This window comes from Neoarius graeffei, chromosome 1 (genome assembly GCF_027579695.1).
Source record: "Neoarius graeffei isolate fNeoGra1 chromosome 1, fNeoGra1.pri, whole genome shotgun sequence".
Lineage (NCBI taxonomy): Eukaryota > Metazoa > Chordata > Actinopteri > Siluriformes > Ariidae > Neoarius > Neoarius graeffei.
This window is the reverse complement of record NC_083569.1, coordinates 77,161,489-77,180,203: the sequence shown is the minus strand read 5'-3', so window position 1 is coordinate 77,180,203 and position 18,715 is coordinate 77,161,489. Positions and strand designations below refer to the sequence as shown.

Sequence of the window (18,715 nt, the reverse complement as noted above, 5' to 3'; positions counted from 1 at the left end):
GAGCCACGACCCATCATTGTTTGTAGAGACTGAGCCTTTGGTACTGCTCCTTTTATAATCAGTCATCCATGTTACCAGTTAATCTGTTCATTGTGGAATCTTCCAAAATGGAGTTACTTGAATATCCTATAAACTTTTCAGCCTTATTCTGTCCCAATTTTTTTTTTTTTGGTGTGTGTGTTTTACAGGCATCCAATCCTAACTTTGTTTATATTTACAAAATACAATTAAGTTGGTCAGTAAAATTGTTGAAAACCTTTTCTTTGTACATTTGTCAGTTACATTAAGGTTCACATGAATTAACGAATCACAGATTTTTGTTTTTATTGCATTTTGGAAAATATCCCAACTTTTCTGGAAATTGGGTTTGTACATTACAGCGCTGTTCAATTCTCAGAAAGTTACTTTTGATCACAGCACAACCCTGCCAGCTTTTTATTAATGTCCTCTTTCTAAGAAGTCATAGTTTCTTTAGTAATGGCTCATTCACAGGAACTTATGGCAAATCTCATCTCATCTCATCTCATTATCTCTAGCCGCTTTATCCTGTTCTACAGGGTCGCAGGCAAGCTGGAGCCTATCCCAGCTGACTACGGGCGAAAGGCGGGGTACACCCTGGACAAGTCGCCAGGTCATCACAGGGCCTTATGGCAAATATACGGCTAATTTTTTTTAAAAATTATTATTATAGAGAACAAAGAAAACTTTATAAATGTTGATGTGGTGAAGCTTTCATCTTTACTTTCAGAGAAAAAAAGAAGGGAAGCTCATCTCATCTCATTATCTGTAGCCGCTTTATCCTTCTACAGGGTCGCAGGCAAGCTGGAGCCTATCCCAGCTGACTACAGGCGAAAGGCAGGGTACACCCTGGACAAGTCGCCAGGTCATCACAGGGCTGACACATAGACACAGACAACCATTCACACTCACATTCACACCTACAGTCAATTTAGAGTCACCAGTTAACCTAACCTGCATGTCTTTGGACTGTGGGGGAAACCGGAGCACCCGGAGGAAACCCACACGGACACGGGGAGAACATGCAAACTCCACACAGAAAGGCCCTCGCCGGCCACGGGGCTCGAACCCGGACCTTCTTGCTGTGAGGCAACAGCGCTAACCACTACACCACCGTGCCGCCCAGAAGGGAAGCTTGTGAGGAAATTACTTTTTAGCTGCAATAACGCAAATGGGGAAAATAGTAGCTTGTCTTGCATACATTCCACAACATTATACATTACTACAAATACTGAAATTTAATTCATTAATAACTTCAAAATTGAAATCGTTGGCAAGCTGCTGTGGTTTAAGAGGAATATAAACAAATTGGGATATTGTAACAGTAACTCTGCTTCACATCAGGCCACTTCACACCACACGGTCATGGATTGTTTTCTTCTAACTGCACACCCAGTCAGGATTACATGTGTACAGCACACTGACAAATGGACAATATAGGGTGCACAATTCCTGACTGTAGCACCTCTGTTTGTCTGCACCACCTCAAAAACAAAATAATAATCATGCAGATATTATTATAAATAGTTGGTTGATCATTCTTACACATTCTCATACTTTCTTTGTATTCGAGTGAAAAATTTGAATTGTGTGTTGTGTTTATTCGACACAATCATTTTTATGAAGGGTCTAATAATTCAAGGCGGTGCTGCAGCAAAACATGACTGAATGTTAAATCACGGCTACATAGCAGCGTCTCCTTAAAAAAGGACCACTTCCTGTAGGCACAAAGTAGGCATACCTAATAAAGTGTCAACTCTATACATTGGTCAAATAGATGTTGCCCTCTTTTGGTCAATCCCTGTTACTACAAAGACAATTTTTATATAAAAAAAATTAAAAAAAAAAATTTAATTAAAAAATTTTTTAAAAAAACACCCCACCACACATCATACAACCAGTATAAAGATACATTATTCGTTTTAATCAAACGTGGGAACTAAAAGTAGAAATATTCCAACCAGAAAAAAATTGCTGTTACAATACGAAAGAAAAATATATAACAGTATTTACAGAAAAATACATTTACACGATTTAATAACATGGTTCAAATACGGAAAACGCTTATTTAAGAACAGCACTTGAACACTTCTTTTAAAACACTGATCAACAAGCTAGAAATGTTATTAATAAAATAGAAGACAAGTTTAACAAACATATTTGTGTGTTTTATTACATCGCGGTTCTTCTCTTTTCAGCTCTCTAAAACTGCACTAAGAAAACATCCAAACAAACAAAGAAACACTCTTCCTGCATAACCACATGCCTTACAGAACAGACTTTATTTTCTTCCATGAGATGTATAACATTAAGTACGTATATTTAATATTTACATAGTTTAGAGATTACAGATGATCTCTTCAAGTTCACTTCAGAAACCTTTCAAGCTTCTCCAAGCTCACTGTCGGTATGACAGCGACTTCAAAGAAAACCCTGTCAGAAAAAAAAAAAAGTCAGTTCAGTGTATTTGTATAGCGCTTTTAACAGACAGATATAGTCACAAAGCGGCTTTACAGAAAAGGAAAGCTGGATGTTAAACAACGTGGGAGGAAATCCACACTGACGCGACATGCCAACTGTCATCTGCGCCATCAAATATGGATGAACTGCTGGACGAGTCAAACAGCTCAAAAAGATTCAGACAACCGCAGGAGACATGGGAGCATTAATTATGCATGAAGCTAAAAGGTGGGGTTTTTTTTGTTGTTGTTTTTTTTGAAAAAGTGTTGACGTGCTGCGATTCTAATTGTACCACAGTGTTTTGAGTGAAGTCTTGATTCTGATTTGTCAGAAGGACTTGATGAATTTTCGATTAACAACAGTTCTGATGATAACGCCAGCTGCATTCAAATGATTAGTTTCTTGTTAATGAGCTCTGATGTTATCACTTCTAGAGACAACAATTTAGACAGGGATTTGTATAGTGGACACTTAAGAAAACGTGTTATTTAACAAACAGCAAAAAAAAAAAAAAAAAGGAAAAAAAAAAGCAGCTGGGTTTCCATTGCAGTTTTACGCAAAAATATAAGCTTTTTTTTTTTTGTCAACAAAACACAATTGCAACACGGTGTGTATTTCCATTGAGCGGTGATGTGCTATTAAAGCTGCGTTTTCTCTTACAGAGCACTCCCCCCCCCCCCCCAGAAAGGTAGTGATTCCATTTCTTCATGTCATGTGACTTAAACGTGAGATACGTTTCCATTTCAGTTTTGCAAAAATACTGCTTTATAGGTTGTTTTACAATCGGGGTACGCAAGCTAAAAAAAAAAAAAAAAAAAAAAAAATATCACATTTAACACTTATCTTCAATATCAAAAGGCTTGACTAAATAAACTTGGTTGTTTATTGTAGCCCTGTGATAGCTCTATTTACCATGCAAAAAAAAATTTGGTGATAACGTTATTTTTGGTGAATGTATGGCAATATGTGTCATATTTAGCAAAATTACTCGTGTCATTTAGAAAAAGTGCTTTTTTTGACCACAGGTAGCTCCAAAAGGGATGCACTTAAATCATTCTTTATACCATAAAACACATATTTGGTTCCATATCATTGGAAACATAGTTAAGTTTTAACGTTGAATGCCAGTAAGTTTTCAGACTATTGTGATCAAATTAGTATGTAATCGTGTCAAAAAAATGTCCTCTCCGAGACAGCTAATTTTTCAATATAAAATAACATATCTAAAATGATTATTTTCATCCTAAAATGTGGTCAAGATATTGGGACATAAATATTAGAGACAACGAACACAAAGCTGCCTTGTATTTAAAAGCACTATGGAAGTAGTGGATTCTGAATTGTCAAAAAAAAAAATGTCCTCTCCGAGAATCACTTCATTTGTTTCTCCCAGCCCTGCTTAAAGCTACACTTAATCTTCTTTATCTTATAGCAGATTACACAAAACTACCATACACATGTCAAAAAATTACCTGAAATCTGTTCTTTAACTTGTCCTTCACTTAAAAACTGGTACAAGAACCAGTTTGAATCAATTTGAATTTTGGACCCCTGTAACACAAACTTTGTACCCTGATTGTAAAACAACCCTATTGAAGAGTCTAAAATCAAACCATAGGCGAGCAGTTTTGCGATATCCAAGTTCTTTTTCTAAATTCATACGTTTCTATAATTTTTTTTAGTTCACCATTACAATTTGCACATCAAGCACATTAATGGAAATATGGCTATTGATATAATGAAGCTTTCTATAAGGAGCTGTTTATTTATTAAACACGAATGAAAAGAGTCTCCATAGTCAGTATGTTTATAGCTGCTATAACACTGGTGATAAGAATTAATGTGTCGAGACTAAAAATGGTCATTACTGGCAAATTGCTTTGGTATAAGATTAAGAAACACTTCATTTTCTAAGAGTGGCAACAGTAATTCATGCTGCACCAGGTGAATTTTATACTTGCCCCATTTCCAGAAAAGTTGGGATATTTTCCAAAATGCAATAAAAACAAAAATCTGACTTCTTAATTGACATGAACCTTTATTTAACTGACAAAAGTGCAAAGAACAGATTTTCAATATTTTTACTGACCAACTTAATTGTATTTTGTAAATATAAACGAAGTTAGGATTTGATGCCTGCAACACACGCAAAAAAAGTTGGAACAGAGGCATTATTACCATTGTGTTACACCACCTTTCCTTTAAATAACACTTTTTAAATCGCATGGGATCTGAGGATGCTGATTGTTGCAGTTTTGCAATTGGAACTTTTGTCCATTCTTGCTTGATACAGCACTTCAGCTGCTCAACATTCCGTGATCTCCACTGCCCGATTCTCCTCTTCATGATGCACCATACATTCTCAATAGGAGACAAATCTGGACCGGCAGCAGGCCAGTCAAGCACATGCACTCTGTGTCTATGAAGCCACGCTGTTGTAGCCCATATAGAATGAAGCCTAGCACTGTCCTGCTGAAATAAGCATGGACTTCTCAGGAAGAGAGGTCACCTTGCTGAATATGTCGCTCTAAAATCCCAATATATTAATGGTACCTTCACACACACACACACACAAGATGGCGCCGGTGTGTGTGGCCTGCCGTCAGCCGCTGTCAGCCCTTGTGTGTCTCTCGGTGTTTGTCCTGACGCTATTTTATCTGACAAATCAAGTAAGCGGTATCATTGTCTATGATCGTCAATCACTCCTCAGTATCCGCACAAATTTTGAAAATCTATTGCGCTGGGGTTATGGAGGACGGAGCTTTCCTCCCCCTCTACTTTTATCGGACTTACCTGCGTGCATACTCCGCCAACCTCACTTGAAGCGGAGCCGAAGGCGCAGACGTCGGGGAAAACGCAGTGGTCGACTGGTGAAGCTGAAAATCCATCTGGCGCGGGCTCCTGGATCAAGTCATCGGACCTGGAGATGGGATTATCCTCCAGAGCGCCTCTTTGTGTCATGGCGCTCCATGGAACCTGCGTACACCTGGCTGAGAACCCTCGTCGCTACCCCCGGGGCAGCCTGCCACACCCAATGCGTTCTGTCACCTCGGCTTCGCAGAGGAGGAGTGAACCGCTGTTATCTCCGGCCAGTAGGCCGTGCACCCCGAAAGGATGGTGAACCAGCCCCTATCAGGTTTGCGCTGGTGAATGCACGATCGCTATGCAACAAGACTTTCATCCTAAACGATTTTTTCAAGACGCACCAGCTGGATTTGTTGTGTATTACAGAAACCTGGTTGAGCCCTGGGAATCTGAGCCCCCTGACAGAACTTTTACCACCCGACTGTTCATTCTTCAACGCACCGAGAATTTCGGGGCATGGTGGTGGTTTGGCTTCTGTTTTTAAAAACTCTTTGAAATGTAAGCAGCTGCAGTTGGCGCAGCACGCTAGTTTTGAAATTAATGCCTTTGAACTTATCTCCTCGCAACCATGTCTATGCGCTGTGATCTACCGCCCCCCCAAATATAATAAGGACTTCATACTGGACTTCTCCCAGTTTTTGTCCGGGGTCATGACCAAATATGATCGTGTGTTGTTAATGGGTGATTTCAACATCCATGTTTGCTGTCCGTCCAAACCACTGTCAACTGATTTTTTAAATCTTATTGACTCTTTTAATCTCACTCAATCAGTGACTGGCCCTACCCAAATACACGGCCACACGTTAGATTTGGTGTTATCCTTTGGGCTCCCTGTGCAAAAGCTGAATATTCTCGACGCAGTTTTCTCAGATCACACGCCGATATGTTTTGAAACCACAGTCACAAATGTGCCAAGTGCGGGCGCCCCCACGAGTCGCCGCCGCCGCATTATTAACTCTACCACAGCTCCCCGTTTCTCTGCTGCTTTCTCTGCGGCTGGGCCCCACGACCCGGCTGCTTGCGGTGATGTTGAACACTTGACCTCTTTCTTTCACTCGACGTGCAGCTCCATCCTGGACTCCATTGCGCCTTTCAAATCCTGGCGCCCTAAAACTAAGCAACAACCTTGGCTGACAGATGTTTCCCGCGCTGTCAGACGAGAGTGCAGGAGGGCGGAGCGCAGGTGGAAGAAAGACAGACTGCATGTGTCACTCGAAATTCTGAAAGAATCCTGGGCAAAATACCAGAAAACTGTCAAAACCGAGAAAAACAACTATTTTTCAGATATTGTCCAGCGAAATTGTGACAAACCCCGCATTCTGTTTAGCACCATTAACAGTGCGCTTAACCCTAAACTGCATTTAGCTCTGGACACCTCTGTAAATGCTGACCAGTTTTTAAATTTCTTTGTCTCAAAAGTTACTAACATCAGAGCTACTATTGCCCCTCCTTCCTTTGACCCCTCCATCAAAATTACATCCACTGCCACTTTGAATCAATTTGAACCAGTATCTCTGGCTAACTTAACCAAAACTATTGGCCAAATGAAAGCCTCTTCTGGTCAAACAGATGTATTACCCTCTTCTCTTCTTAAGCAAACACTTGAGTCCACAGGCCCTAGCATCTTGAACATCATGAACTGTAGCCTAACCTCAAGTTGTGTACCACAATCTTTCAAGCGTGCAGTTGTACAGCCACTAATCAAAAAACCTAACTTAGACACCACAATTCTTTCAAACTACAGACCCATCTCCAAGCTTCCATTTTTATCCAAGGTCCTTGAAAAACTGGTACTCCAGCAACTGCAATCCTTTCTTGACACCTATGGCATCCTGGAACCTCTTCAGTCGGGTTTTAAAGCACTACACAGTACAGAATCAGCGTTACTCAAGGTTTTTAATGATCTTTTATTAGCTACAGACTCTGGTCACCCTGCGATTTTAATTCTACTTGATCTCACTGCTGCTTTTGATACTGTTGATCACAACATTTTAATTTCACGTCTAGAACATTGTGTTGGCATCAGAGACGCCGCCCTTCAATGATTCAGATCCTTCCTTTCGAATAGAAGTTTTTCTATTTGCTTGGGAGACTCATTGTCCTCCTCTGCACATCTCTCCTGTGGTGTCCCGCAAGGTTCCATTCTTTCCCCTTTACTCTTTTCCTTGTATATGCTCCCCCTTGGCTCTATTTTTAGAAAATACAATGTTTCCTTTCACTGCTATGCCGATGACACACAAATATATATGCCCTTAAGTCACAACAACCCCCACTCTTTCAAACGTCTGCTAAACTGCCTGGAGGATATTAAAGCCTGGATGGCCCTAAATTTTTTAAATTTTAATGAGAGCAAAACTGAAATTCTAGTATTTCAGCCTAGCGCTTCCCGTGGCCGACACATTGACCTTGGCCCTCTTGGACCCTACGAGAAAGGTACTGCAAAAAACCTTGGCGTGTACTTAGATCCCCTCTTTAAAATGGAAAAACAAATAAGTATGGTTGTTAGATCTAGCTTTTATCAATTACGGCTTTTATCCAAGGTTAAACCTTTTTTATCTTTTAAAAATTTCGAAATGGTCATCCATGCATTTGTCTCCTCACGCCTGGATTATGGTAATGCTTTGTATGCTGGCATAAGCGCTACTGCCCTCTCACGCCTACAACTAGTTCAAAATGCTGCAGCCCGCCTTCTTATCAAAACAAGAAGGCGTGAGCATATTACACCGGTGCTGGCTGCCCTCCACTGGCTCCCTATACAGTATAGAATACATTTTAAGATTCTTTTATTTGTTTTTAAATCTTTACACGGGTTGGCACCATCCTACCTGGCTGATCTTTTAAAAATTCACACTCCCGCCAGAGCACTGAGGTCAGCTGACCAACTACTACTAGATGTGCCCCCCTCCAGACTAAAGAGTAGAGGGGACAGGGCCTTTGCTGTCATTGGCCCTAAACTCTGGAATGAGCTCCCTCTTCACATCCGCCTGGCCCCCTCCTTGTCTGATTTTAAAACCTACCTTAAAACACATTTCTATGCACAGGCTTTTAACTCTATAAGACCTTAGTCTCGTCTGTTTTAATATACCTAGGGCTTTTTGAGGTTTTATTTTATCTATCTATGTCTGAAATCCCGCTTTTAACCCATCTTTTATTGGCAAAATTGTCATTTTGTTTTATTCTTTTAATATATTTATATTCCATCTACTGTAAATTGCCCCCCTCTTGTGCTGGTATTTTATTATTGTTCTCCTATGTGTTCTATGGTTGTTCTCAAGTCCTGTGTGTCTTTCAAGTCTTGCGTGTTTAGGGCCTTTTGTCAGCACTTTGGTCAACTGCCCTGTTGTTGTTTTTTAAAGTGCTTTATAAATAAACTTTGACTTGACTTGACTTGACACACACCCCTCACCATGCCGTGGGCACTGATGTCCCCCATACCAACACAAATGCTGGCTATTGCACCTTTCTCTGAGAACACCTTCTCAGAGTCGCGTTCACCTTTCGAACTGAACTCAATGTCCGGTTTTCCTGAAAACAAGCTGAAATGTGGACTCCTCTGACCACAGCACATGTTTCCACTGTCTTTCAAACCATCTAAGATGAGTTCTGACCTAGAGAAATCGGTGGCATTTCTGTATAGAATTTATGAATGGCTTCCTCCTTGCACAATACAGTTTCAGGGTGCATTTCTGGATGCAGCGGCAGACTATTAAGAGACAATGTTTTTCCGAAATACTCCGGAGTATCTATTTTCATCACACTAGCATGATGGTTTCTCAGGCAGCCTGAGGGCTCGAACGTCATGCACATTCAGCAGTGGTTTCTAACCTTGGCCTTGATGCACTGAGATGTCTCCGAATCCCCTCAATCTCTTCACAAGATTATGTACTGTAGATTTTGAAAGACCTGAAATCTTGCGTTGAGAAATGCGCTTTTTGAATTGACTGACAATTCTCTCAGGAATTTTGGCATAAGGAGTGAGCCACGACCCATCTTTGCTTGCAAAGACTGAGCCTTTGGTGCTGCTCCTTTTATACCAAAATCACGTTACCAGTTAACTTGGTTATTGTGGAATCTTCCAAAATGGTGTTACCTGAATATCGTATAAACTTTTCTGTCTTATTTTGCCTCCGTCCCAATTTTTTTTAAGTGTGTTATAGGCATCAAATTCTAACATCGTTTATTTTTACAAAATACAATTAAGTTGGTCAGTAAAACTATTGGAAATCTTTTCTTTGTACTTTAGTCAGTTAAATAAAGGTTTGTATGAATTAATAAAAACCAAAGATTTTTGTTTTTATTGCATTTTGAAAAACATCCCAACTTTTTCTGGAAATGGGGTTTGTACTTTCAAATGGTGTCACAGATTAATTCAATTCCAAGATATTTGAAAACACAATGCAACGAGCAGAACGTTAAAAGGCAGCTTTCTGGCTCAAAAGCAGCATTCAGTTTCCTTTCACATACAGTATCGAACTAATTCCATTAGCAAGAGCACATGAATTAATGAAGGAATGTGTAGTCATGGACAGCATACTAAAAGGCCTGGCTGAATGAGCTTACTTGTGAGAGTATTTGCTGCGGATGGTGGCCAGTTTGCTGTCTGACGGATTGTTCAGCATGTGCTGGAGCATTCGAGCCACGGGTGCCAGGTCCTCCGCACTGTAGCCTGAATGGAACTGGAGAGACGGCGTCTGAGAGAGAGAGAGAGGGGGGGGGGGGGGGGCACAGATGTAAACAAAGCTTTCAAGACCAGTGGTCCTAAAGGGGGTTAGACATGTATAGCAACAAGCCATGCACCAAGACATATACGGCATGCTTTCATCGTGTGAGCCTACAAAAAGTATTGAGGTTACCGGCTGTACTCTCAGAAAAGCACAATGTAAATGTCCATTCATCCATCCATGATCTGTTGCCGCTTTATCCTGTCCTACAGGGTCGCAGGCAAGCTGGAGCCTATCCCAGCTGACTACGGGCGAAAGGCGGGGTACACCCTGGACAAGTCGCCAGGTCATCACAGGGCTGACACATAGACAACCATTCACACTCACATTCACACCTACGGTCAATTTAGAGTCACCAGTTAACCTAACCTGCATGTCTTTGGACTGTGGGGGAAACCGGAGCACCCGGAGGAAACCCACGCGGACACGGGGAGAACATGCAAACTCCGCACAGAAAGGCCCTCGCCGGCCACGGGGCTCGAACCCGGACCTTCTTGCTGTGAGGCGACAGTGCTAACCACCACACCACCGTGCTGCCCCAATGTAAATGTCATGTATGGATATCATTTTGTCTTATATCATAGGTGTTGCTGAATTCTTCAGTCTGATTGGTCAGATGTTGATTAACTGTCTTTAGTATAAATACACAGGTGATTTTCTATAATCATGTGCACTGATTGGTTGAGAAACTCAGACTATATTTCTCGATAATCACCTCAAGCAACTCAGCAAAATGGCAGCCAATCACTTCATCACTGTAAATGAGTAAGAATGACAAATTATGAAAGGAAGTCCTAAAAGCATTAAAAGATGCTATGAAGTTTGATCTAAACTTATTCAAAGGCAAGATGGAATTGAGAGTTATTTTATCCATTTCAAAACAAAGTATTTTATGTGAGTCAGTATAGTTAAGTGACACAAGCCTTTATTATAGTAGCATGCCGCTTTTGAAGAAGTTTGAAATAAATGATTTTTTTTAAAAAAAGTCATAAATGAAAAAAGAAAAAAAAAAGTCACCTGCGTATTTATACTAAAACAATTATCTACCTCAGGCTCAGTGAATATCAATGTTAAAAGGCAGCTTTCTGGCTCAAAAGCAGCATTCGTTTCCTTTAACATATTTAACATACAGTATCGAACTTCGTCTCGACTTCATCTCAGTATTATTAACAGATATTGAACTCGCCTTCAGTGAATAATTGTTAAATAATGGCATTTCTGACAACAGCTCAGGCTGCAGGACAAACCACAGTTTTATATTAAAAGGTGGGTTTTTTTTTACATTATCATTTCTAGAGTAAGCTATAACTTGTATAGCATATACGCCACATAAATAGACTTTTTTTAAATAACATATTTAAACAGTTATTCCACGAAATCAAGTCGTACATGAGCTGACAGCTGACAAGTCACATAGCACCGAGTCGGCTATAAGCCATGTACAACGAGATTGAGTGGAATAACCATTTTATTCTCTCCGCATTCACTGGATTTTGAGAAACCGAGCATTTTTATTTTTTGCAAATTCGACAAATAAAAAATGTCTGACAAAATCATTTCTGCTTAGAATGTAAACAAACCGGCGAAATGATAATAGCAATTTGTGAAAAATGCTACAATAATAATAATAATAATAATAATAATAATTCTTGGAAAAAGTTTATATACATGTTCTTACAGTGTCTTGCAAAAGTATTCGTCTCCCTTGGTGTTTGTCCCATTTTATCGCATTACAAGCTGGAATTAAACTGGATTTTTGGGGGGTTAGAACCATTTGATTTACACAACATGCCTACCGTTTTAAAGGTGAAAATTGTTGTTTTATTGTAACACAAACAATACTTAAGATGAAAAAACAGAAATCGGGAGTGTGCATCGGTATTCACCCCCAAAGTCAATATTTGGAGAGCCACCTTTTGCTGCAATTACAGCTGCAAGTCTCGTGGGGTATGTCTCTATTAGCTTAGCACATCTAGCCACTGGGATTTTTGCCCATTCCTCAAGGCAAAACTGCTCCAACTCCTTCAAGTTAAATGGGTTGCGTTAGTGTACAGCAATCTTCAAGGGTATGCCACAGATTCTCAACTGGATTGAGGTCTGGGCTTTGATTAGGCCATTCCAAGACATTTAAATGTTTCCCTTTAAAGCACTCCAGTGTAGCTTTAGCAGTATGTTTAGGGTCATTGTCCTGCTGGAACATGAACCTTCATCCCAGTCTCAAATCTCTGGCTGACTCAAACAGGTTTTCCTCCAGAACTGCCCTGTATTTAGTGCCATCCATCTTTCCTTCAGTCCTGACCAGCTTTCCCACCCCTGCAGATGAAAAATATCCCCACAGCATGATGCTGCCACCACCATGCTTCACTGTAGGAATGGTGTTCTCAGGGTGTTGGGTTTGCACCACACATGGCATTTCCCATGAGGACCAAAAAGTTCAATTTTAATCTCATCTGACCAGAGACTATTCTTCCATGTGTTTGGGGAGTCTGCCACATGCTGTTGGGCAAACTCCAAACATGATTGCTTCCAGAAAAATTTTTTTTAAAAAAGTGAATTGTCTGGCCACTCTTCCATAAAGCCCCACTCTGTGGAGTGTACGGCTTAAAGTAGTCCTATGGACAGATACTCCCATCTCCGCTGTGGATCTTTGCAGCTCCTTCGGTGTTATCTTTGGTGTCTTTGTTGCATCTCTGATTAATGCCCTCCTTGCCCGGTCTGAGAGTTTCGGTAGACAGCCTTCTCTTGTCAGGTTTGTAGTGGTGACATTCTTTCCATTTTGCTATAATGGATTTAATGGTGCTCCGTGGGATATTCAAAGTTTGGGATATTTTTTATGGCCAACCCTGATCTATACTTCTCCACAACTTTGTCTCTGACCTGTTTGGAGGCTTCTTGGGTTTCATGTTGTTTGCTTAGTAGTGTAGCAGAGTCAGGGTCCTTCCAGAACAGGTTGATTTTATACAGACATCATGTGACAGATCATGTGACACTTTGATTGCACACAAGTGGCTCTTCATCAACTAATTATGTAACTTATGAAGTGAATTGGTTGGACCAGCTCTTATTTAGGGGTTTCATATGAAAGGGAGTAAATACCTATGCACACTCCAGATTTCTGTTTTTTCACGTTAATGATTGTGTCACCAAAAAAAAATAAAATAAAAAATAAATAATTTTCCATCCTTTCAAGTGGTAGGCATGTTGTGAAAATCAAAATGGTACTAACCCCCCAAAAATCCATTTTAATTCCAGCTTGTAATGTGACAAAATATGACAAAACACCAAGAGGGATGAATACTTTTGCAAGACACTGTACCATCACATACTTTTATTCCATAGTTGTTTGTGTGTGTGTGTATTTTTGGGGCTGTCTTCTTATTCTTCTTTAGGGTCTTTTGGTGGTTGGCAAACCAACTTAAAAGGTGCATTACCACCACCGTCTGGGCTGGAGTGTGGAAAAGGAAATATTTGGGGGAGAAAAAATATATTCTTTTAGCTTTTTCTGTTTCTTTTATACACTTGATAATATTGGGGGGGTTATTTGAATAGAGTTTTTATTTCATCCTTGGTTGGTTCAGCAACACGCGCCGCCATTTTGTTTGTTTTTCTCAACTCACGGGATGTGAGCTGATAGCCTTGTAGTAGAGTAGCCGATCGGAGCGCAGGATTGCTCATATCCTGTGAATGTGGATAGAATAAAATTGGCTATAGTGGTCAAATTTTCTGTGAGCAGGTGTTTATTATTTGTGGAAGGAGTCTCCAGCATCACTCCTTTGTCAAACTCGGCAGTAAAGCTGCAATTTTATGTTTTACAACACGGGGCTTTTTCACATTTCATTCACTTTTTAGTGTCAAGCGGTGTTGTTTTTGTCTTAAGTTCAAGAAAGAGGGAAAAAAAAAAATGGTGGTGGGGGAATTACTTTATAGCTGTTACAATATGTGATAAAAGGAATAAACCGGTTTCATGAACATTCCGCAACATTTAACATAACGGTCAACTGATAAAATGCACAGTGGGTCAGTATTAAATTATTAACAAATTGTAAGAGTTGGCAAATTATAGTAGAAGAAGAGGAGCAGAATGTCCCTTTTGCCATCTTCAACTTAACGGAGCTTAAGAGAGTCAGTAATAATCTTGACTAATACACTTAACATGGCATAAAGAGAAAAAAAAAAAAATCACATGGAACAGGTCAACATTATAATTACTGTGAATTCATGTAAAATTAAAAAAAAAAAAAAAAAAAAAATGGTAGTCTGAACCGAGATGCACAACACCATGTCCCATTTCAGACCATCATCCAATACCAGGACTCAGAATCAGATAGGTGCATCCAATCAATTATGGTGCTAGTTCGTGGCAGCCTTGGAGGCACGGTGGTGTAGTGGTTAGCACTGTCGCCTCACAGCAAGAAGGTTCTGGGTTCGAGCCCAGCGGCCAGCGAGGGCCTTTCTGTGTGGAGTTTGCATGTTCTCCCAGTGTCTGCGTGAGTTTCCTCCGGGTGCTCCGGTTTCCCCCACAGTCCAAAGACATGCAAGTTAGGTTAATATGGGACAGCCTTAGGCTGAGGTGCCCTTGAGTGAGGCATCTAACTCTCAACTGCTCCCTGGGCGCTGTTAGCATGGCTGCCCACTGCTCTGGGTATGTGTGCGCGCTCATTGCTCACATGTGTGTGCGCGCACATGTGTGTGTTCACTGCTTCAGATGGGTTAAATGCAGAGAGGAATTTCACAAGTGTGTGATGAATAAAGTTGTGCTTTCTTTCTGCCTTTCTTTAAACACGGCTGCCACGGCAGGGTTTCCCATACATATCCATTGTGTGGCGCTGCGCCACACAATCAGACTCGCGATTTTGGGGAAAAAAAAAATTCCGTTGCGTATCGTTCCGTTCATTCATAGTGCTCTTTCTTCTCGTTCACACACGCGCACACCCACACACAGACAGAGAGAGACGTGTACACAGGCCTGCCGTTGCGCATATACCCGGACTGCAAGTAGGCCTGTTAGGCTAATTAAAAATAATGCAGCCTTCCCGATTCGCCTTCCGACCCCTTATTTTAAAAAGGTAGCCTACGTCGTGCTCGGGATGAGCTTTATCATAGCCTTCTTGGCTTACATGAAATGGACATCCCTGAGTCAGGCTATAAACCAATTTTGATGCATACAGTAGCAGCTTGACGCGAGGAACCAGCCTTATTGCATTATCCCGTTTATCCCGCTTCAGCATTCATGCAAGTTATTAATAATGGCTTGACATTCACAATAAATAAGGATTTCCCACTAGCCTAAATAAAATATGTTATACTCACGGGGATGCCTAGTTGATGCTATCTGAAGCATAAAATCTGAATATTTTAAGAAACAATGCGGTAGTTGAGATAGGCTACTGTAGGATGCCCATAGGCTAATAATAACTTCGTATTTATTTGACGATTATAATTTCATTGACTCTCAATGTTTGCTGCTTTAACCCAGATGAGTATTGAAAAGTTTTTTCTGCGCCAAAAAAGGCCTCATCTCGAGGAGACAGAGCAGCTTGAGGAGGTATCAGTCTGAAATAAAAGTTGTACTGTCAAATGGCTGTTGCTAGTAAATGTTATTGGAATATAATTCTGAATGTTCTAGACATCAAACAGTGCTGAACAACTCAGTACTGCTCAGGGCTGTTCAAGAGAGATGGGCCAGGAGGACAGCCAAAATGCTGCTGTAAGACAGGCAGCTACTACTGAAACAACAGGTGAGGTGGAAACATAGACTTATAGCTAATTAAAAAAAAAAAAAGTGGGGAAAGTAAATTTGATTCTATGTTTCTGATAGAGGAGGCGAGGAGGAAAACTGGACATAGGGAGACTGGATTCAATCCAGAATGGTTAACTACTCCTTGAATATCAACTAAAGAATAATTGAAAGATTGCCACCAAAAAGGCAAAAAACTAAGGTAAAAACTAAACTTTAACTTCAGTTTTGGTGAGTAATTTTCATAAATTTAAAAAGACAGGTTTTCTACCAACATCAAGCCCGGCAAACTAATGGCCTGCCCTGTAATGTAAAGTTGGGTCGAGGAATGAAACCAGGCAGGGTTCTGGTAAAAATTGTTTTAGCTGTCTTCTCTTAAAGAACTTAAAAGAATTTAGATTTAACTGAATAATCTCAAATGCTTCTTGTAGCTTTAAAATAGTCCCAGCAGGTGAATCTGAAGAACAATACTGTGTGTTTGAACACCGCCCGCTGTAAACACTTTGCATACACCCCAATGACCGACTCCACCGCGCACAATTCCCTCATCGGCACAGTGGAGCACCACAAATTGCTACCTGGTCTGTGGGAAACCCTGCACGGACTACAATTCCCAAGCGCCACAGCGCCCTCCCTCTCCCGATTTCTGATTACCGCCACCCCTGTTCTACATCACAAATCAGTGCACCCTAATTAAGGATAGCAGTCGCAAACACTCAACACAAAGTATTGTTCTGTGTCCCTGTACCTGATCATACAAAGCCATTTGCTACCTGTTCTGACTTTAGTTGACTTTGGCCCTGCTTCTGTTTATATTCAGACTCGGAGCTAGTTATACTCCTCTGACACTTTGCTCGCACACTGACTGAGCTTTGACCTGAATCAGATTCTCATCTCATGGCTTGGATTTGCCTAACAGTTTGCTATGCACCCACTCTCCCCTGCAACCGCCTGCACCCACTGACGCATCCTTACTACTAAAATGGGCCTTGAAGTACTGATTAAGTGTGCCTGTCTCAAATTCCACTCCAAAGGCTTGCAAACAAACAAACAAAACCGCAACATTTGCATGTTGGATAACGCAACACAACACAACACAACATGAGGCCAGACCATTGGCTAAGACACTGTAGTAACACTGCACCACTGAGCCAGGGGAAATAACACTTCTATCTTCATCAGACTTGTGTGAATGACCATAAATAGTTCTAGACACAGGAAGCTAATTTGTCACTGTGTGCGGTTTTGTATCAGCATGATTTTATATCACCATGGAGGAAAAAAAAAAAAAAAAAACACCTGTGACTGTAAACAAAGCAAAACAAGAGTGCTCCCAGAGCACAATATCCCCCGCTGGCAACTAGGCCATAACTCTGGTAAAATGTGACTGAATTGAACAAAATTGCTATATGTGTATTACCGACATATAACAAAGAATCCTGTCAAGTTTCGTGAAATTCCTCCAAAAACTGCGAGAGGAGTTGATTTCAGAAAGTGAGTACCCATCCCGAGACAGACAGATGGATGGACGGACATCGCCATGACATAATCTCCCTTCGGGCCTTTCGGCCAGCGGGGGATAAAAATTGTGAGGGAAGTTGATTTCAGAAAGCAAGCACACCTTGACAAAATTGCCAAAAGTACAAAGTTTGTTAATAATCAAGGGCATAACTCTGGTAAAATTTGCCCAAATTAAACGAAATTTCAATATGCGTATAACTGTCATATAACAAAGCCTTTTGCCAAGTTTGGTGAAATTCCTCCACAAATTGTGAGAGGAGGTGATTTCAGAAGAACGTACACCCTCATGACATTGTCAAAGTGCAAGTTATTTCATCAAGGGTCAAAACTCTGGTAAAAATGTTCACAAACGAAATTAAAATTACAATATGCGAATTACTGTCATATAACAAGGCCTTTTGCCAAGCTTCGAGAAATTCGTCCAAAAATTGTGAGAGGAGTTGATGTCAGAAGGCAAGCGCACCTTCATGAAATTGTGAAAGTACAAGGTTGTTAATCAAAAGCTGTAACTCTAGTAAAACGGGATCGAATTGAACAAAATATGTGTACTACCGATATACAACAAAGCCTTTTGCCGAGTTTGGTGAAATTCCTCCAAAAATTGTGAGAGGAGTTGATTTCAGAAGGAAAACACACGCTCATGAAATTGTCAAATTATAATTTTGTTAAAATCAAGGGCCATAAATCTGGTAAAATGTAACCGAATTTAACAGAATATGCATACTACCGACATATAACAAAGAATCCTGCCAAGTTTGGTGAAATTCCTCCAAAAATTGTGTGAGGAGTTGATTTCAGAAGGCGAGTACCCTTCCTGGGACAGACGGACGGACATTGCCACGACATAATCTCACTTCGGGCCTTTCGGACAACGAGGGATAATAAGCTCAAGCGCAGCCATGGAAAGACTCAAGCAGTAGGAATGACATACAAGTTGTCTCACAGTTTAATCATGAACCAGTCCTAATGCCTTGCCGTGAGCGTTCATTTGCAAGCCAATATCCCTTATTTACATGTTACATCCATGCGGCACAACATGATTTACCAGATGTAGTTTACATGAAACAGTGTGGGTGTCACAAGTCAGTGTTTTTTTGTTTGTTTGTTTTTTACAGTCACTGTTGAGAAAAGTGTATATATTGCAAGATAGCAAAATAAAACTCCTAATGTGAGATAAAGATTGACATTGGGCAGAAACCAACAGATGGTTATCATGTATTGAAACGTGGAATATGGAAGACGCTTCTCCAATGAAGAAAAGCAGGAGGATTTACTGATGGTTAAAGCGGAGACAGATGTTTGAAGTGAATGCTATCTTTCTTCTTCACCATGCAATCATATTACTACATGGTACAACTCGATTCTGCTAACATTACAACCTCTCTCTTCAAAT

General features: G+C 40.5%; 1 protein-coding gene across 1 annotated transcript in view; it reads right to left on the bottom strand.

Annotated features, from left to right (window-relative positions):
- Positions 1 to 2,281: 2,281 nt before the first annotated feature.
- The window catches only part of ccnb3 (cyclin B3), a 52,172-nt gene continuing 35,738 nt past the window's right edge, over positions 2,282 to 18,715 (bottom strand). Inside the window, exons 11-12 of the mRNA XM_060930209.1 lie at positions 9,904 to 10,034; positions 2,282 to 2,451 (exon numbers count right to left, since the gene is read on the bottom strand). Coding sequence (XP_060786192.1) covers positions 2,385 to 2,451; positions 9,904 to 10,034 — 198 coding nt within the window. The 3' untranslated portion in view covers positions 2,282 to 2,384. The remainder of the gene's footprint in view (positions 2,452 to 9,903; positions 10,035 to 18,715) is intronic.